General features: G+C 44.6%; 1 protein-coding gene across 1 annotated transcript in view; it reads left to right on the top strand.

Moving 5' to 3' along the window:
- Positions 1 to 6,926: 6,926 nt before the first annotated feature.
- LOC115469451 (protein Jade-3-like) overlaps positions 6,927 to 22,014 on the top strand; it is a 166,056-nt gene continuing 150,968 nt past the window's right edge. The window contains 1 exon segment of the mRNA XM_030202120.1: positions 6,927 to 7,063. Within this exon segment, the coding sequence (XP_030057980.1) occupies positions 7,039 to 7,063 (25 nt within the window). The 5' untranslated portion in view covers positions 6,927 to 7,038.

Below are 22,014 nucleotides of genomic sequence, written 5' to 3'. Positions count from 1 at the left end.
CCAGCTCAATAACAGACTATGGACTTTTTCTCCAGGAACTTGTCCAAACCTTTTAAAAACCTAGATACACTAATTACTGTTACCACATCCTCCGGCAGTAAGTTCCAGAGCTGAACTATTCTTTGAGTGAAAAAATATTTCCTCCTATTTTGTTTTTGTTATATTTTCATGTAACTTCACTGACTGTCCCCTGGTCTTTGTACTTTTTGAAAGACTGAAAAATCAATTCACTTTTACTCGTTCTACACCATTCAAGGTTTTACAGACCTCAATCACATCCCTCCTCAGCCATCTCTTTCCAAGCTGAAGAGCCCTAACCTCTTTAGCCTTTCCTCATATGGGAGGAGTTCCATCCCTTTTATCATTTTGGTTGCTCTTCTTTGAATCTTTTCTAATTCCATCATATCTTTTTTTAGATAAGGTGATCAAAATTGAATGCAATACTCAAGTTGAGGTCGCACCATGGGGACGATACAGAGGCATTATAATATTCTTGGTCTTATTTTGCATCCCTTTCCTAATATCTGAAACTTATTTTGAGATGACCAATCCCTCCTCCCCTGCCCAAGCAGAGAACCCCAAAACAACCCCTAATATAACAATATAAAAGTAGGAAACACCCTGAAATCTATTCAATAAAGCACTTCTTGCTTTATGGGAGATAGTATGCAAGTAACAATTCCAAATAGACATGAAAGCCCTTCTTCCCGTTGGGGAATTCCTAGCAGCCCTTGCCTCCCATAACATAAAGGCATGCAATCTATTCATGTCATCTGCAAATTTAATAACCTCATTCGTTGTACCGATTCCAGATCATTTATAAATATATTAAATAAGCACCGGTTCCAGTACAGATCCCTACAGCACTACACTATTCACCCTCGTCCTTTGAGAAAAATGGCCAGTTAACCCTACCCTCTGTTTTCTGTCCAATAACCAATTCCGATCCACAGAAGGACATTGCCTCCTAGCCCATGACTTTTTAATTTTCTCAGGAGTCTCTCATAAGGAATTTTGTCAAAAGCTTTCTGAAAATGTAGATACACTACATCAACCAGCTCACCTTTATCCACATATTTATATGCAAGATGGGTGTACATATGGGTGGAGCTTGCATGCATAAATTATAGAATATGTTGATATAGGCATTATCTGTAGCTATCAGGCACTAACACTTACACCGGCTCTATGGCTGGCATAATTCCTTGTGCCTAAACATTAAGCACATATGTTAAGTGCAAAGTATTCTACAAGGAAATTAGGAGCCTAATTTCCTTTATATTATAGGCTCCTATCCGGAGTCCTATTATAGAATTGGCCTTTATGTATCCACAACGGAAAACAAACAAGCCTAAAACATTTGGAGAAGGGTGTTTAATCATAGCTGCCAAGACACATGGGGGGTTTTCAATAACATTTTTCAAATGTTGCATAAAATTATTATATTGTATCTGCAGAAGCGAGTTAATTTTTCCAGCAACTTTTGTAAGCCAGAAGAAATGCTAGAGAAAAAAAAAATTACTCCAGAAATGGCTTCCTAAATGACTACCTTCCTCTTTTTTGTGGTAAAGTCAAGCTCTAAAAATGGTTGTTCCCCTTCAAAGGGATTACTGCCAATACTGTCTACCCTTCATACAAAGAACCATCAACCAGTGAGGACTTTTGCTCTCAGTAAAATATATTCTCTTCTAAATATCCTCTGGCACAGCATGACTGATAATTACACATTTATAATGCAAAATTAGAAGGCAAGGAACCCTTGAATGATCATAATCTGAGTAACCAATTTGCTCTGGTAGCAAACCAAAGCAAAACCATATAGATTTTTAAACATAAAAACTATGGGCCCAATATTTTACTGGACTTATTTGGTTGGAGCAATTCTTATCCAGATAAATCCTATGCACTGGGGCCAGCCACTGATTTTCAGTGGTATCATCCAGATAATGCAGTTGAAAATCTTTACTGACCACCCTGGCACTACCCAGACGTCTTTTTTTGATGTTTAGAAAGGGAAGAGAATGGGACTTGTTATACCACCTTTCTGAGGTTTTTGCAACTACATTCAAAGCGGTTTACATATATTCAAGTACTTATTTTGTACCAGGGGCAATGGAGGGTTAAGTGACTTGCCCAGAGTCACAAGGTACTACAGTGGGAATTGAACTCAGTTCCCCAGGATCAAAGTCCACTGCACTAACCACTAGGCTAATCCTCCACTCCCAATTACAAACCCAATTAGTAGCAACAAAGATAGTACACATTTTCTGACACTTTTGGAAGCACACAATCATCTAATCAGGGACAATATGCTTCTGGTTACCTTAGATATTACAGCATTATACACGTCGATCCCACAATTAGAAGCTCTTGAAACAGTATCCGATATCATAGAAACAAGGACCAGACCTCATAGACTTCCATCAGACTTTTTATTACAACTCACAAAATTGGCATTGACTGAGAACTATTTCATGTTTGCTGGTTGCTTCCTGTTCTGTGGCAGAGGGAGCATGGAACGAACGAACGACAGGCGTGCGCGGCACCCCCCAGTGGCTTGCACTCGAGGGGTTCTTTCACGGGGGGTGTCCTTTTGCCGGGGGGGGGGGGGGTGCTGCACCCAGAGGGCGGGGTGCATTGGCGATCTGCCCCGGGTGTCAGCCCCCCTAGGAACGCCACTGACCGACTTCATTCATTACAAATTCATGCTATCCTCCTTCCAGTCCTCCCTATTCCTCGCCAAACAGAACTATTACACCCAATTGACCAATTCTTTTGGCTCCAACCCTCGTCGTCTCTTCGTCACCCTTAACGCCCTCCTCAAAGTGCCCTCCGCTCCCACCCCCCCTCACTCTCTCCTCAATCACTGGCTGATTATTTCCGCGACAAGGTACAGAAGATCAACCTCGACTTTACTACCAAGCCACCTCCTCCTCTTCATCCTTTAACTCACTCCCTCAACCAACCATCCCTAGCCTCCTTCTCCTCCTTTCCTGATATCACCGAGGAGGAAACCGCCCACCTTCTTTCCTTCTTGAAATGCACCACCTGTTCCTCTGATCCCATCCCCACCAACTTACTAAACACCATCTCTACTACTCTCACCCCCCCCATCTGTCATATCCTCAACCTCTCTCTCTCCACTACAACTGTCCTTGACACCTTCAAGCATGCGGTAGTCACACTACTCCTCAAAAAACCATCCCTAGACCCTACCTGTCCTTCCAACTACTGCCCCATCTCCCTCCTACCCTTCCTCTCCAAGAAACTTGAACGTGCTGTTCACAGCCGTTGTCTTGATTTTCTCTCCTCTCATGCCACCCTTGATCCGCTTCAATTCGGTTTTCGCCCTCTACACTCGACAGAAACAGCACTCACTAATGTCTGCAATGACCTGTACCTTGCCAAATCCAAAGGTCACTACTCCATCCTCACCCTCCTTGACCTATCCGCCGCTTTTGACACTGTCAATCACAATTTACTCCTTACCACACTATCCTCATTTGGATTCCAAGGCTCTGTCCTCTCCTGGTTCTCCTCTTATCTCTCCCACCGTACCTTCAGAGTACATTCCCATGGATCCTCCTCTACCCCCATCCCGCTCTCTGTGGGAGTCCCTCAGGGATCTGTCCTTGGACCCCTTCTTTTATCTTTTCTCAATCTACACCTCTTCCCTGGGCTCGCTGATCTCATCTCATGGTTTCCAATATCATCTCTATGCTGACGACACCCAACTTTATTTCTCCACACCAGACATCACTGCGGAAACCCAGGCCAAAGTATCGGCCTGCCTATCCGACATTGCTGCCTGGATGCCCAACCACCACCTGAAACTGAACATGGCTAAGACTGAGCTCATTGTCTTTCCACCCAAACCCACTTCTCATCTCCCTCCACTCTCTATTTCAGTCGACAACACCCTCATCCTCCCCGTCTCATCTGCCCACAATCTCGGAGTCATCTTCGACTCCTCCCTCTCCTTCTCTGCGTATATCCAGCAGACAGCCAAGACCTGTCGCTTCTTCCTCTATAACATCATCAAAATTCGCCCCTTCCTCTCTGAGCACACCACCCGAACTCTCATCCACTCTCTCATTACCTCTCGCCTTGACTACTGCAACCTACTCCTCACTGGCCTCCCACTTAGCCATCTATCCCCCCTTCAATCCGTTCAGAACTCTGCTGCGCATCTTATCTTCCGCCTTGACCGATATACGCATATCACCCCTCTCCTCAAGTCACTTCACTAGCTCCCGACCAGGTACCGCATACAGTTCAAGCTTCCCCTACTAACCTACAAATGCACTCGATCTGCAGCCCCTCAATACCTCTCTACCCTCATCTCCCCTTACACTCCTACCCGTAACCTCCGCTCACAGGACAAATCCCTCCTCAGTGCCTTTCTCCACCACCGCCAACTCCAGGTTCCGCTCTTTCTGCCTCGCCTCACCCTATGCTTGGAATAATCTCCCGGAGCCCATTCACCAAGCCCCCTCCCTGCCCATCTTCAAATCCTTGCTCAAAGCCCACCTCTTCAATGTCGCTTTCGGTACCTAACCATTAGACCTCCATTCAGGAAATCTAGACTGTCCCAATTTGATTTTCTGCACTTTTTGTCCTGTAAGCTCCTTTGAGATTGTAAGCTCCTTTGAGCAGGGACTGTCCTTCTTTGTTAAATTGTACAGCGCTGCGTAACCCTAGTAGCGCTTTAGAAATGTTAAGTAGTAGTAGTAGAGTTACCACTAGACTACATAGAGGATAAGTTGTTGCTAAAGCTCAAGACAGCTCCCTGCCCCAGGGTTCGATAAAGTAAAAAGACTACAGAGAGGGAAGGGAAGAGGGCCAGGGTGACAGCACATGAAAATAATAATAATCATCATCAAGATCAAAGCACAGAGAAAAAAAATTAATTACTAAAGATTTTTTTCCCTTGCTCCTAAAAATTTTGGTTGACACCTAAGTTTTGAAAATATTCTTTCAGACCTGGTTTCAACTTTTCTCAGCCCAACCATCAAAACAATATTTCATCAAATTGTTCAAGAGCCTCAAATAACTCAAGGACCATAAAGCAGCAAACATTTTGAATGAATGGTAGCTATAAAGGCACACATTTTACACCATCAAATTATAAATACTGCTCTGCATCCTGTATGCTGCCTTTGACGGTCTCGGCGAGATTCAAAATGGCCGCTGAGAATTGAAGCGGATGTAGAGAATTGAAGCGGATGAAGAGGATGTAGAGCAGCGCGCCGGGCAGGAAAGAGTGGGCTCTTTCCTGCCCCGAAGTCACTAGACTACCAGGGAAGATCGTAAGGGGAAGGGAGGTCCGCCGCACGTCAGAAATCCGGACAAATGGGCAGACTGGCCAAAACCCGTCCGGACGCCCGAACATGTTCTCAAAAAGAGGACATGTCCGGGTAAATCCGGACGTATGGTAACCCTAGTGAAGAGGGACCACATCCGCTCTTCTCCAATCCCATGGAACCTCTCCTGTCTCCAAGGATTTATTAAACAAATCTTTAAGGGGACCCGCCAGAACCTCTCTGAGCTCCCTCAATATCCTGGGGTGGATCCCGTCCAGTCCCATGGCTTTGTAAACAGGATATCCTCACTGAAATTTGGCCATGTAGTCAGGGGCATATCTGAGGTTCGGCGGTTGGCAGGGGGAGGGGCTAGAGTGAGGGGGTACATTATAGCCTCCCCGGCCGCCGCCCCCCTCCCCTACCACCGTCAACCCTCCCCCGCCTACCGCCGTCACCTACCCCCGCCGTGGTCCGCTTCCTCCGGTCCAGTGCCTTTAAAAATATTACTTCAGCTGGCAGGGGACCCCCAACCCCCGCCAGCCCAGCCGAGGTCTTGTTTTAAGAAGTTTTTCCATTCTCGTGCTATTGAAAACTGCCTGCCTGCATCCCTTCCAGTTTCGGACTGAGTCTGACGTTGCAGCACGTTGACGTCCTGCACGTACAACGTGCTGCGACGTCAGACTCAGTCCGAAACTGGAAAGGATGCAGGCAGGCAGTTTTCAATAGCACGAGAATGGAAAAACGTCTTAAAACAAGACCTCGGCTGGGCTGGCGGGGGTTGGGGGTCCCCTGCCAGCTGAAGTAATATTTTTAAAGGCACCGGACCGGAGGAAGCGGACCTTGGCGGGGGTAGGTGATGGCGGTAGGCAGGGGAGGGTTGACGGCAGTAGGGGGGTCCAGGGCGAAATCTGCGGGGGCCAAGGCCCCTGTGGCCCCTGGTATTACTATATTGTATAGAACAGTGTAGAAAAATGAGCACAAAATGCAGCCTTTATTAGTGCTGTTTCCACCAGCTACAATAACTTTTAAAGCTGTTTTAGTAATATGCAGTCTTGATTTCATGATATTTATATCTACACATGGGGCAGCTTTCAAATAAATTAAAAAGCTGTCAAATAAGTAAAAAAAAATATTTTGTCCTCCACCTTTTAAGGCACTGCCTATCCAACTGGCACAGCTTTTGACTTTTTATAGATGGACCACGCATAGGCAGTCCCTTATGTCTAATTATCTTGTTTTAAAAAGCGTTTGCTATTGATTTGGATGAAGCAGTGTGGGTGCAACAACCGCATACTGCCAGCAAACTCCGCCTACTGGCTTCAATCCATATAATGGGCTACATAGGCTCGTACCGTCTAACCTCCTTGATAACGCCGTTCCCTAACGTCCCGCTCTTCTCAGACGCAACTTCCTGTTTCCGGCAAGGCGGGATCATCATGCCTCAAAGGAAGAGAAGAAGTTCATAGCCAGGGGACGGGGGGCACCCGAGAAAGAAAGCTGTGGAGTTGTTGGGGGGCGATCTCAGGTATGAGTTTGACGGCAAGTGTTTCACGGAGAGATGCCGGATCGCGGACGAGGAGGAGAGTGGAAGATAGAGGGAGAAATGGGAGCATATGAGTAGGGGAGATCGGTCCCCGGTCCACCGAATGCGTGTGGCTTATTATCTTTGCATTTGTTCTGCCGTTGCCTCTCGCGCCGGCCCCTGCTGAGGCCCGGATGTTGTCTTACCACTCTTATGCCCTGTTCTGCTAAGAGCTCAGGTTAGGTTCTGTTTCTTCTAAGCTTGGGCCTACTCTGAAAGGGAACCGTATTTCTGTCAACACTGTAAGCTAAGGAACTCTCAGCCCTATCTGGTTAGTGCAGCGGAATTTGATCCTGGGGAACTGGATTCAATTTCCACTGCAGCTTTTTGTGACTCTGGGCAAGTCACTTAACTCTCCATTGCCCCAGGTACAAAATAAATAGCTGTATATACTGTGTAAACCGCTTTGAATGTAGTTGCAAGAACCATAGAAAGGCTGTGTATCAAGTCCCATTCCCATATCTAAACAGACGAAATAAAACTTAATATTTCTTAACCAAATGTTCTTCCTCCCTTACCAAAAGATGGACACGGGAACACAGCTTCCCTCTTATATACACACACAGCTACCTTCTCTAAAATAGCCTCTTTGATCAAAAACAGGACATAGACACACGCGTGTGCAGAAAAATGCACTAGGCTCTGTGTGCACCGATTAATTTTATGGGTGTCCAGTGCAAAAATGAGATTTATGCATGAGCTATTTGTGTGCAAAGCCTTGTGTAAACAGCTGAACACAAAACATTTAAATCCATTTGAATGAAACTGTTGGAAGCTATGTGCTAGGGCATCATTTCCCAAACTGTGCGCTGCTTCACCCTGGTGCGCTGCAGCAACCTTTCTGGGTTGGTGTGGCAAATCCTAACCTCCCTCTCCCCCTGAACCACTACTGCAAACAGCAGTGCAGCAGCGGCAGAAAAACAACAAAAGCAAGTGCAGGACTGCAGCAGCCTTCGAGCATGTGCTGTCAGTTCTGCCGGTCCTCTGCCCCCGGAACTGGAAGTTGTCAGTGGGGGCAGAGGACCAGCAGAGCCGAACGCATGTCTGAAGGCTGCTGCGGCACCGCACTTGTGTTTTGTTTTGTTTTTTTGGTCGTGGCCCCAATGGGGACAGGGAGTAGACTTTGTTTGGGACTCAGAGATGACTGCTAAGGAGGTTGGATGAAAACAGGAGATAAAGTAAAAAAATTGAAGCCAATAGGTCAGTAGTTTCCGTTTCTATTCCCATTCAAAGAAAAGCAAGCAAACCTGCTGCATCTGAGTTGTCAGTCTTTTTGTTGGTAGCATTTTTTAAATTTAATCTTTTAAACATGCTGGATTGTGCAGCATACAGATATACAAAGAGGAAGTATAACAGTGGAACAACTTTTCATAGGTAGATTAGTAATTTGTTATCATAATCGGTGTGTTATTTGGAGGGCTGGTTATAGGGACACCGTAGCACTGATATATTTGTGCAGATAAAAAAATGAAGACTTGTATGGCTGGGGGGGGGGGGGGGGGGGGGGCGACCTGTGTGTCCGGCGGCGGGGGGGACGGGGGGGGGGACGGAGATCTATGTAGCCAGAGGGTGCCGTGAAAAATTTCTCGGACACGAAGGGTGCCATGAATTGAAGAAGTATTGGAACCACTGTGCTAAGGTGTCAGTTCGCAGCTCTAACAGAAGCGTAATGATAAATTTTTGTATGTCAATACAGTAAACAAATTGTATACAAACAGGACCTACACACAGTACAAAAAATAATTGTATTGGCGCCTGGATTTGTATATGCACACATTTGTGCATGTGCTGGAATGCTATTCGGCGCATAAGTTGTGCAGTACCAATATTTATGTGCAGAATAGCCTTCTAGTAGTAGCACTCAGAATTACACATACATCTGCTTATGTACAATTTTGTGTTCAGATCTGCGAGTAGCTGAAGCTGCTATTAGAACTGAACCATGACCTCGGAAGAATGAGCACACCTTCCCTTCATGTCTGTCATATTATTTTTTTTTTCACTGTGCTCTTTGTGGAACCAAAAATGTTGCTGGTCTCGTAAACTGCCAGTAAAAGAAACTAGCATGAAATTCCCACTAACACGACTGCAGAAAAATGAGTTTAACGTTTCAAGTCTACCTGTACTTGGTGTTAAAGCCCTGATATTATACTTGGCCTTTTGGTCTTCTGCACACTTCTCTGTATCTTTGCAGGATAGCTAAAAACCTCAGTACCTTTGATTTTAATATGCTGTACACTGGTATTTAATGTCGACGTATTAAACACAAGGCTTTGTGCAGGGTTAGCTTCTGCACAAAAGCTTTTTTGCATTTGTGCGTTGAAACCAGACTCACCCTGTACAAAGCCTGTGTGCTTTACTTTATCAGCTCCAGTGTTGGTGAGGATTTGATGGGAACTGGATAAAAGAATGGATTCTCTGAATCTAGCGTATACCACCTTAAATCCATAGGATCCGGCTTTTACTCGGTCGGTTGTGTCCCTGATTTCCCTGCTGCTGCATCAGCCAGTCTCGATTCTACCCCGGAACATCAGAATTTTTTTTTTCCACATTAGTGTTGGACCTGAAGGTTCTCTCCCAACGTACCTGGAATTGTTTAGAGTAAATACAAATCGGAGAAAACCTTTCTTTACTCAAAATCGGAGAAAACCTTTCTTTACTCAATGTGTAATTAAACTGTGGAATTCATTGCCAGAGAATGTGGTAAAGGCAGTTAGATTAATTGAGTTAAAAAAAGGTCTGGACAGCTTCCTAAAGGAAATGTCCATAGACCATTATTAAATTGACTTGGGGAAAATCCACTGCTTAGTTTTGGGTTAAGCAGCATAAAATGTATTGATCTTTTGTGATCTTGCCAGGTATTTGTGACCTGGATTGGCCTCTGTTGGAAACAGGATGCTGTGCTTGATGGACTTTTGGTCTTTCCCAGTGTGGCAATACTTATGGCAGGCTTCCGGATCCATTAATCTGAAGGAAAGAAAAATATTTTGACATTTAGGGGCTGAGGCAGTGGCAGCAGATCTGGCTAGATCAGAGCAAAGGATCTGGGATGTGCCTGACAGGATAAAAGCTGGATCCCCCCCTTTTAGACCGAGGCAACAGTTGATCTGACAGCATAAATCAGATCCTCCAGGTCTATTTTTTTTTTACCCAGTCCCAATTTTATGTTTGTTTCTTCTCTATACTGCAAGCATATAGATCGTCACCTATGGCTTTTTCTGAATGGGGAGGTGTATTGGAACAAAAGTAGTATTATTTTGATGGAGGTGGGAGAAACCACTGCTTGCCCTGGGATTGGTAGCGTGGAATGTAGCTACTAATTGGATGTCTCCCAGGTACTTGTGACCTGGATTGGCCACTGTTGGAAGCAGGATACTGGGCTAGATGGATCATTGGTCTGAGTCAGTATGGCTGTTCTTATGTTCTTGTGCTGGACTGTTGAAAATTGAAATATTGGCACCTAGAGTTGCAAGGGTATACATCTGCATATGTGCTGGAGTGCTATTCTGTGCATAGATATTGGTATCACAAAATCTTATGCACAGAACATTCCAGCACATATGGTGCTGATTTGTGGGTAAGAAAACTGCTGCTAATACAGACCCATGTATGCATATGTCCAGTGTGTTCTCCCTTATTCGTGCACATTTTTTGTGTGATGCCTGTTTGCATACTATTTGGCTACTGCACTGGAGAGCAAAACTGTAGCATTACCCTTGTGTTAGGAAGCTGTACACTAAGCACCAGTGCACAGCCTTAAATAGACATTTATACAATGGCCTCACAGTCTCTCTAATTCACTTAAACACAAGCACAGAGGATCAGTCCAAGGTCCACCCTTTTGTTTGCTTTGCTGTATTGTGTACATAGTTTTGGGGTTGGTTGTTCTCAGGCACCAGTTCTGGACTTGTCTTTCAGGCTCATTTTCGAAAGAGAAGGACGCCCATCTTTGGACACAAATTGGAAGATGGGCATCCTCCTCACAGGGTCGCCCAAATCGGCATAATCGAAAGCCGATTTTGGGCGTCCTCAACTGCTTTCCATCGCGGGGATGACCAGAGTTCACGGGGGCGTATTGGAGTCGTAGCGAAGGCGGGACTTGGGCGTGCCTAACACATGGGTGTCTTCGACCCATAATGGGGAAAAAAAGGGCATCCCTGACGAGCAGTTGGATGACTTTACCTGGTCCTGGTTTTCTTATGACCAAGCCAAAAAAAGGTGCCTGAACTGATCAGATGAACACAGGAGAGAATTGGGGATGACCTCCCCTTACTCCCACAGTGGTCACTAACTCCCTCCCACCCTAAAAAAAAAATCTTTAAAAATATTTTGTGCCAGCCTCAAATGTCATACTCAGGTCCTACCCTTATCCCTTATTTGTCCTGTCTGTCCTGATTAAGATTGTAAGCTCTTTTGAGCAGGGACTGTCTTTTCTTCATATTAAATTGTGAAGCGCTGCGTAAGACTAGTAGCGCTATAGAAATGATTTATAGTAGTAGGTCAATCACAGCAGTATGCAGTATCCTGGAGCAGTTTTAGTGTGTGCAGTGCACTTCAGGCAGGTGGACACAGGCCCATCCTCCCTACCTGTTACACTTGTGGTGGTAAATGTGAGCCCTCCAAAACCCACTGTACCCAAATCCGGGTGCCCCCCCCTTCACCCGTAAGGGCTATGGTAGTGGTGTACAGTTGTGGGTAGTGGGTTTTGGGAGGCTCAGCACACAAGGTAAGGGTGCTATGTACCTGGGAGCAATTTAGGAAGTCCACTGCAGTGCCCCCTAGGTTGCCCGGTTGGTGTCCTGGCATGTCAGGGGGACCAAGGCATTACAAATGCTGGCTCCTCCCATGACCAAAGGGCCTTGCATTTGGTTGTTTCTGTGATGGGCGTCCTTGGTTTCCATTATCGCCGAAAATCGGAAATGACCAAGTTTAGGGACGACCATCTCTAAGGACGACCTAAATGTCAAGATTTGGGCATCCCCGACCGTATTATCGAAACAAAAGATGGACGTCCATCTTGTTTCGATAATACGAGTTTTCCCGCCCCTCTACCGGGACGTTTTTCGAGGAAGTCCTCAGCAAAACTTGAGCGTCCCTTTCGATTATGCCCCTCTTTGTGTCATTACTGGTTGTTAGTTCAGGAGGCAGGAGTTTCTGGCTGTTTTCTTCAATCACTCTTGCCCTAAAAATAGCAAGGATAAATCAAGATCAAGTGTACATATGATGTATCATTTCATACCATATGCAATGAGTTTATCTTATTGGGCAGACTGGATGACCCATACAGGTCTTTATCTGCTGTCATCTACTATGTATGTTACTGGCTAGAGCTGATTGCACAGGATCAGGTATAGTTCAAATCATGAGTGCTCTCTCTATTTCCGCCTGCTGGCAGATGGGCATAACCCGTTAGTCTGGACTGATCCTTTGGGACTAAAGGAAAGAAAATGATCATTTAAGAAATAATTTTCACTTTCAAAGGTAATACCTGCTTTTTCAAATCTGATCTGAAGAAGAAAATATTGCCTTTGAAAGCTAATAAAAAAAAAAGTATTAATTTAATCTGGGGTGGACAACCTTGGTCCTTGAGGGCTGCAACCCAGTCAGATTTTCAGGATTTTCTCCTTTGAATATGCATGAAATATATTTCCATACACTGCCTCTTGACTTAGTTGTAGCCCTTGAGGTTGCCCACCCCGAGTTTTCCAATAAAAGGGTATCATCTTTTTTTCTTTTATTTCTGTTTGTTACCTTTAAACACTCATGTTTTTTGAAACAGGACCAATTTTATGGTCATTTTTTTGTTTTTTTAAATTTTGCTTGCCTTAGATCACGTGGTGTGATGCAGGAGTGAAGTCACGTTGGAACTGAGCTCCTGCGATTCCCCCATCATCTTACGATATTAACAGCCTCAAAGGGGAAAAACAAACTTTAATTTCGCCAGCCTTACACTTGGAGACCGGGTGGTTGTTGTTTGGTAACTTTGTGAAGAAGAATGGCGGCGAAAACGCTTAAAAAAGACAAAGAGAAAGGCAAGATCGCAGAATCCAAGATGGCGCCCGGACAGCATTCGCCGAATTCGAGCGTTTGCTCAGTATGGACAGCAGAAATTACCGCGGAGGTGACAGCGGCGGTAGAGGCGGCCCTCGATAAAAAACTGCAAGCGTTGTTTGACCGCGCAGAATCTGCCCACGAACGGCTTGACGGGTTCCACCTCGATTTGGACCACATGCAACAGCGGATAAGTGACCTGGAAGACCGAGCAGTGACATCCGAACAACCTGTGGAGGTACTACAGAAGAAAATAGTGGAGCTAGAAAACAAACTAGACGATTTAGAGAACAGGTCTCGTCGTAATAATTTACGACTAATTGGGCTCCCGGAACACATAAAGGACTCAGAGTTGGGCAGCTTTCTAGAAACCTGGCTTCAGAGCACATTAAAAATGAATAACCTGCCGGGCCCGCTGCGCATCGAGAGAGCACATCGGCTGGGGCCGAAGCGCCAAGGCGCGGCGAGGCCGCGGGCGGTGATAATGAAGATTCTCCACTATGGCCACAAACAGGCGATTTTGCAGGCGGTAAGGGCAGGAGGAGAGCTTCGCTGTGAAGGCCAACGGATACTTTGCTTTCAAGATTACTCAGCACGTGTAGCAGCGGCGCGAAAGGAATTTGCGCCCGTGTGTGCGGCTTTACATGAGAGAAAAATCAGGTTTGCGCTGATATATCCTGCTAAACTGAAGGTGCAGTACGAGGGAGGAGATAAACTCTTTGCAGAGGTGGCTGCAGCTAAAGAATTCCTCAAGAGTATTGTACAGGAATCTGCAACCTGATGGTGGAACAATGGTGTTTTAAAGAAGAAAGTCTTTGACGGAGCATGTGAGTTGAAAGAGACTTGAGACATGGACTAGAAGACTGTTAAGTATGAATAGAGACTATATCTCCATACCTAATCTTTGGTCTCAAGGGAATAAATGGACAGAGGGTATAAGGTAAACATAAGGTAAACACCCGGTCTCAATAAATGGAGACAGGCATAAATAATACATGTTGGGGTTCTCCCCAGGGAGCAGATGGTAACTTGAAAAAGAGGGGGAAAGGACACTATACGTGATGAGTTCCCTGTTGGAACTCAAGGGTTTACAGATGGGAGGGGGGGGGAGGGAATTCATGGGGGGGAGGGGAGGGGAGGGGGGGAATAGGGGAAGGGGGGGGGAGCAGGTCTGTGTGAGTATGGCATGTAAATGGGGTAGGAGAAGTCAATTCGGAAGTGAGGAGAGTATACAAGGCAGCAGAGGGAGGTGTAGGCTGGGACACCTTTCTCTTTATAACAGGTTTAATAACATACGTGAGCCAAATAGGATAGGCTATGGTTAAGCTAATATTTTGGAATGTGGGGGGTATTTCCTCCCCGATCAAAAGAAGTAAGATTCTACAGACTTTAAATAGACAAAAGGCACATATAGCAATGTTACAGGAGACGCACCTAACAGCAATAGAACACAAGAAGTTGTGTAAATGGTGGGTGGGAGACTACGTGGAAAGCCCGTCACCAAATAGAAAGGCGGGAGTCATTATCCTATTCCGCAAAGGGCTTCATATTACAAAAAAACGAGTAATTGTGGACCCGCTAGGAAGATATGTTTTCTTAGAAGCTCATGTAAATAACCACCCTTTCTTACTAATTAATATATATGCACCAAACCAATATGACAGGAGGTTCTATCAGACCCTGGTGAGACATGTGCACTCTTTTGATCAGATGCCTATACTTATGGGGGGAGATTTTAACTCAGTCTATGATCCATTGCTGGATAGTACTGGAGCCTCTAGAGTAGGGCCAGTGAACTTGACAAAGGGAGTCCCACGGCTGTGCTCGATGTTAGATCTAGTTGATGCATGGCGCCTGTACCATCCGGGAGAGAGGGACTATACCCATTTATCTAGGGCACATGATACACTATCCAGAATTGACTATATCCTGGTTTCGGCAAATAGGATTCCTTGGTTACAACAGGCTGAGATAGGGCCAACACAGGTCTCAGACCACGCTTTTGTGTGGATCACAATTGGGTGTGATGGGGATAGAACTCAGAAGCCTAGGTGGCGATTTCCCACAGAACTGTTCTACGACCCACAGTTTGCCTCCTATATACAATCCCAGTGGAAAGAATATTCAGAGTTTAATGAGAATAGTTATCACTTAGACCCGATACTATTTTGGGAAGCGGCCAAGGCCGTGCTGAGAGGAGCCATAATTTCATATCATTCCTATAAGAAAAGATCTAGAGAGGCAGAGATAGTCAGGATGGGGAAGGTAGTGGGACAGGCACGCCAGAGATTTGGTGCTAACCCAACGCCCTTAAATAAATCAAGACTATTAGAAGCCCAGTCATCTTTGAACCAGTTAATACATGCCAAAGCCAAAAAATCAAATTTTTATTATCGTTATCAGTTATATAAACACGCAAATAAGCAAGGGAAATTGATGACACGACTGTTACAGCAAGTGGGTGGTTCCAGATATGTGTCACAAATCAGAGATGCACAGGGGAGTACTCAGCATACTCTGGAGGGAGTGAATGAAGTATTCCGGCAGTTTTATGAAGCTTTATATTCCCCTCCTGAAGATCAGGGGCTTCAAGCCGAGTGTTACTTAGCAGGACAATCACTGCCCCAGATCACAGAGATACAACAAAGTAGCCTTAATAGATTAATAACAGAGGAAGAGGTGAGTTGGGGTATACGTGCCAGCCCATTGCATAAGTCTCCTGGAGTGGATGGGCTCTCCTCTGAGTTTTATAAACTCCTTAGCTCGGATATTGTACCCTGCTTGACAGAGGTTTTCAATAAATGTATAGAGCTGGGGGGTCTACCAGAGTCTTTAAGGAAGGCACAAATCATAGTCCTGTTAAAACCAGGCCGTGACCCACTCTTAGCCAGTTCATATAGACCTATTTCTTTGCTTCCTTTTGAAACAAAATTACTGGCAAAGATTCTGGCAAACAGATTGGCACGGATCCTGCCGGAGATAGTGGAGGAGTCTCAGGTGGGCTTTGTACGAGAAAGATCAGTAGCTCGAAATATGAGACAGATTCTGGGAGCGTTGGAAAGCCTACATGAATCATCAACCCCGGCCTTAATAATTAGTTTTGATGCCGAAAAGGCATTTGATCGGGTTAACTGGGACTTCATGTTTGCTTCCCTGAAGGCATTTGGGATGGAAGGGTTTTTCCTACATGCCATAGAAACGCTGTACCAGGGGCCTGTTGCGGAGGTATGGGTAAACGGGCAGGCATCTGCGACGTTCGGGATTGCCAGGGGTACCCGACAGGGATGTCCCCTCTCGCCCCTTCTTTTTGTGTTGGTGCTTGACCCTCTTATAAGAGAAATCCAGAATATGAGGGAGGTGAGAGGGGTACAGATACAGCAAACTTCCTTTAAGATCTCGGCCTTCGCAGATGACCTTTTGACTATAATACAGGACCCCCAGGTGTCCTTACCGTCACTATTGGACATTTTTGCTGAATTTGGGGATTACTCTGGTTTTCGGCTCAATCTAGACAAATCTGAGGTTATGACACTTCACATGAGGGAGGAGCAGTGGGAAAGTTTAGGTTGTCCACTTAAGAGAGTGGGGGAGGCGTTTAAATACCTAGGGATCCAACTCACCAAGGACCCCAAGCTGCTATATAGTGCTAATGTAGAATACTTGCTAGAAGACACCAAGAGGACACTGGGAAGATGGGCAGGGCTACCGATATCGTTAATAGGCCGCATCTCCTTGTTTAATATGGTGCTTTTCCCTAAATGGCTTTACTTTTTACAGACAATCCCATTATATCTCAAGCACCAGGAAGTGAGATCTTTACAAAAACTGCTTTCAAAATTTTTGTGGGCTGGGAAACGACCCCAGATACGATTTTCACAACTGGTGAGGCCTTGGAGGAACGGGGGGATGGGAATGCCGGACATTAAACGCTATAATGTAGCATGTTTACTGCGCCACCTAGGGGACTGGTATCTGCAGAGGGAGGATTATACCCCATTGGGGATAGAAATAGCAAGGTGTAGCCCCTTAAACCTGATGTATGTCTTACATGGGACATTGAAGGACCTACCCACAAGGTTGAGGACTAGTGTATTAGTGTGGCCCTTAAAGGCCATATGGAAGGACTTGGCTAGGCTGTGGTCCTTTGATCCTAGATGTAGTAGATTACTACCCCTTCTAGGGAATGAGGCGTTCCGCCCAGGGGCTGAAAATCCTATAGTGAGATCCTGGGGGGAAGGAGATAAAGTACTTCTACATTATTGGTTGGAGCCTAGTGGTAATCTTAAAACAATGGCCGAATTAAACCTAGACGAAGCGGATTGGGGGGTATGTTTTGCATACGAACAGCTTAGACATTATATAGCTTCACTTCCCCGAGATGCACTTGGTGTTGATCTGACCACTAAGATGGGGGAATTATTTGAGATGATATCAGAGGATCCTATTTCGATATCCATATTACATAAAAGGCTGCTACTGGCAAGACCACAGGGAGACCTCACACGAGTGGCAGCAAAATGGTCAGCAGACACACAAAGAGGGATCACCCCGGGAGATTTGTTAAAGGGTTGGAGGGGAGTTCTGAAATGGACGCAAAACGCAAACCTCCGAGAATGCCAGGTCAGAGTGATATACAGGGCATATACCTCTCAGTCTCGACTGAATCAGATGGGATACATAGAATCTGCCCAATGTAGACGCTGTGGGGCACCGGACAATAATTTCTACCATGCCTTTTGGAAGTGCTCAGCTATAACAGCCTTCTGGACCAGGATAGTTAGATATTTAGAAAGAATAGGAGGGAAAACGGTCAATCAGCAGCCTACGAGTATTCTTTTGGGTTGCCATGCTCCAGTGGAGGGGGGTACGAGATACCAGAATATAATGGCCCATAAGGCTTTTTTGGTGGGTATGAAGTGCATACTTGTTAACTGGACACAAGAACTGAACCCCTCCTTTTGGCAATGGAGGAATCGCCTACATGATTTACTTACGATGGAGCTCCAGGACTCTCTGCTTAACCCTCGGACACAAAGCAATTTTTTCCTTACCTGGGAAGGATATATTAACACTTTGTCCCATAGGGCGAGGAGTCATATTATTAATAAACTTGGTGCATTGTCCAAACTTCCCTCGGCAACTAATGGAAATTAATTGGGATTATAGTCCTCTTTCTACCACCATTTAGGAATTGGAAAGACAGTAGAGCAGACCACGGTGGGGGTGGGGGGGGGGGGAGGGGGGGCTTAGGAGGGGGGGTAATAAAGGGGGGGAACCTATTTGGAGTTATATTAGCCCTTCCCCAGCAGGATATGGACGTCTTCCGGAGAGGGGTAGGAGGGCCATCAGACCACAGGCCCCCTGGCTCTCTTACGGAGAGGAGTAAATTAACACATTATGGTTTGATCTTAAGTCAAGGCTTTGTGAATGTACAGCTGATACCTGAAGGTGGTTATATCTTTGGGGGGCAAGCATTTGAACATATGGTGTCAATTGGTTGAATGGAAAGATGGGGGGGAAGGGTTGTTGGGAAATTGTGGTTAATAGATCTTGTTGATTACATGTTAGTTAACAGTACAAGGGGGGGGGGGAATAAAGTTAAAAGATTAATGGAGACGAGCAATATCGTACAATTTCTGTACTTGGTGTGTGTTGCTTGATTGTAAAGACATTTATATTCTGTAAACACCATTTTTGAGCTTCATTAATAAAAACTGTTGAAACCTAAATTTTGCTTGCCTTCTCCAAATCCGAGCTCAAGGCAATTTACATATTCGGGTCTATGAATTATTTCCTTACCCATATTGGCTTACAATCTAGTTGTATGGGAAGCATCGGAGCGTGAAGTGACTTACAAAGTATCAGTTCAAGAAGCAGAATTTGAACCTTGGCTTACTTTAGAAGGTAAAGTTTGCCTTTTTGCGGATGATACCAAGATTTGTAACAGAGTGGACACCCCAGAGAGAGTGGAAAACATGAAAAAGGATCTGTAGAAGCTAGAAGAATGGTCTAAGGATTGGCAATTAAAATTCAATGCAAAGTGTTGCACTTAGGGAGTAGAAATCCACGGGAGACTTGTGTTAGGTGGTGAGAGTCTGATATGTACAGCCGAGGAGAGGGATCTTGGGGTGATAGTATCTGAGGATCTGAAGGCGATGAAACACTGTGACAAGGCGGTGGCCGTAGCCAAAAGGTTGCTAGGCTGTATAGAGAGAAGTGTGACCAGCAGAAGAAAGGAGATGTTGATGCCCCTGTACAAGTCATTGGTGAGGCCCCACCTGGAGTATTGTGTTCAGTTTTAGAGGCTGTATCTTGCTAAGGATGTAAAAAGAATTGAAGCAGTGCAAAGAAAAGCTACAAAAATGGTATGGGATTTGCGTTACAAGACGTATGAGGAGAGACTTGCTGACCTGAACAAGTATACCCTGGTGGAAAGGAGAAACGGGTGATATGATACAGACGTTCAAATATTTGAAAGGTATTAATCCGCAAATGAACCTTTTTCGGAAATGGGAAGGCGGTAGAACTGGAGGACATGAAATGAGATTGAAGGGGGGCAGACTCAAGAAAAAACGTAAGTGTTTTTTCATGGAGAGAGTGTTGGATATTTGGAATGCCCTCCCATGGGAGGTGATGGAGATGAAAATGGTAACGGAATTCAAAAATGCGTGGGATAAACATAAAGGAATCCTGTTTACAAGGAATGGATCCTCAGAAGCTTAGCGGAGACTGGGTGGCAGCACTGGTGGTGGGAGGCAGGGCTTGTGCTGGGCAGACCTCTACGGTCTGTGCCCTGAAAATGGCAGATACAAATCAAGGTCAGGTATACACATAAAGTAGCACATATGAGTTTATCTTGTTGGGCAGACTGAATGGACCGTACAGGTCTTTCTCTGCCGTCATCTACTATGTTACTATGGCATATTTTCAAAGCACTTAGCCTTCCAAAGTTCCATAGGTTTCTATGGAACTTTGGAAGGCTAAGTGCTTTGAAAATATGCCTGTATGTTACCCGGTTTATAACTTGCTTGTCCAACCATTGAGCTACATCTCCACTCTACTGAGTTGCACAGATAATGAGAGGATGCTAATTAATTTTGATAGAGTAGATTCACTTTCTTGAGCAGCATGTTGAAAACTAAATAAGTAATGTTTGCTATAACTACTTCCTAGTAATGTGCTAATGGAGAAACCGATACCTTGTTCAAATATCACCTCCACTGGCTGGGCCTTACCTTCCAGATGTGTTCTAGTTCTCTGTAATGGAACAATATGGCCATCTCTTAGAGCACTGTTTTTATGTACCACATACATTCATTTGGATTGTTGAGGACACCTGATGTTCTGCCATAAGGCAGCAGATGTCAGTGGGCATTACCCAAATGAGTGAATTGTCTTCTATATATAGCAGGATTCTTTGTTTTTTTTTTTTTCAGTGTATCAGTGATTTGGTAGTATGTCCACAGTGCTGGGAGTAGCTTTCATATTACCGGAAATATCTGATTTTTATGTATGCCTTTCATGTGAAAGAGTATATATTTAGGAGTTCTATTCTTGTGTGTATATAAATTGTAAAAATACATGTTTTTATTTACTAGCTAAGTAGGGGTTCTTGGAGTGTTTTGTACATATTTTATTTTTGTTCTGCACAGGTGCATTATTTTGTTTATTTTTTTATGAGATGGAGTCATACGTTTATGTAGTTGGGGAGCTGCTCTTAGCGAAAAGTTATAAAAACAATTTAGAATATAAGACTAGCTAAATTGTGTGTGTGTGTGGGGGGGTAATAGGCTATTTTCTTCAGTGATTTGTTTATCAAATAAGTACGGTATCTATTTTAGTTTTTCTTGATATGGGCCTATTTTGTTTGTTTTAATTGGTTAAAATCTAAAATCGGAAGCCTTAAGTATTTTACAAGTACTTCAAGATTAGATGGTGAAGGAATACAAAAGTTTAAGCAAACTGGGGTAACCTGTCCAGAGCAGCAGTTAAGACTCATGAACATCTTGATGGATAGACTACATGATCTATTTTGGTCTTCATCTGCTGTTTGGCCATTACATAGTGAATGTTTGCTTTAATGCAGTTTGGGTCCATTTAAGCTGAATGCCTGACCCTAGCTACCATAATTTGTTTTTGCCTGACTGGGAATTTGCTGATTGTAAGTGACCAAAATTGGATAGCTTTAATTTAGGGGTCTGTTTACGAAGCCACACTAGCGCCGACGTGGCCCATTCAATGTGGGCCGTGTCAGCACATGGACAGCTGCTAGTGCTGCTTAGTAAACTGGAGCGTTAGTCTACTATTGTAGAGCCCAAAAAACCCCAAATCAAAACAAAAAGACCCTCCAAAACTAGTTTTCAACCCCTCCCCCCAAGAAAAACAACTAGTTTTTAAAATGCCGTGTGCCAGGGCCACTGTATTTTGGGGCACCTAAATTTTGGCTGCTGAGAGAAGAACCTCCTGGCCTCTGTCTACCCACAACTTCTGAGGCAGTGAGGTCTTGCTATTATTGCATCTGTGGCAAGGAGGAGGAAGTAAACAAGAGCTGAGCCTTGTATTTCTGTCTCCCAGAATATACTGAAACAATAACACATTTCTGTCAGAAAAACAAGGGAACATTATTTTCCCCTGTGGTGGGCTGCAAGTGTTTTAAAAATTAATATTGTGGACCATTTTATTAACTGATATGCTACTTATCAGGTGGGCACAGATTACTGGTATATACCATATATTCTTATCTGATGGTTTACCTTTTATTTTTATTTCCAGTCCTAAGGCCTTTTTTTATTTAAGCCGTTTAATGGTTTTGATTAGGAATTACCAAAACCTTGTCCATGAGCAAACGCCTATAAAATGAATTAGAGGAAGTGCTGGGTGGTGGTTTTACTTATTTTACCCCCCCTCCCCCCGGTCTACAAAGTTGCGCTAGTGGCTGCTGGTGTGCTAATGCTGACACAGCCCATTCATGTTGAATGGGCTGTGCGGCATTGCCATGCGGAAGCAACAAGCACAGCTTTATAAACCAGGGGGGGGGGGGGTAATTTGTATGTGTGAGTTTTGTGTTTTATGTTTTTT

Source organism: Microcaecilia unicolor, chromosome 4, assembly GCF_901765095.1.
Source record: "Microcaecilia unicolor chromosome 4, aMicUni1.1, whole genome shotgun sequence".
NCBI lineage: Eukaryota > Metazoa > Chordata > Amphibia > Gymnophiona > Siphonopidae > Microcaecilia > Microcaecilia unicolor.
This window is presented reverse-complemented; position numbering and strand designations above follow the sequence as displayed.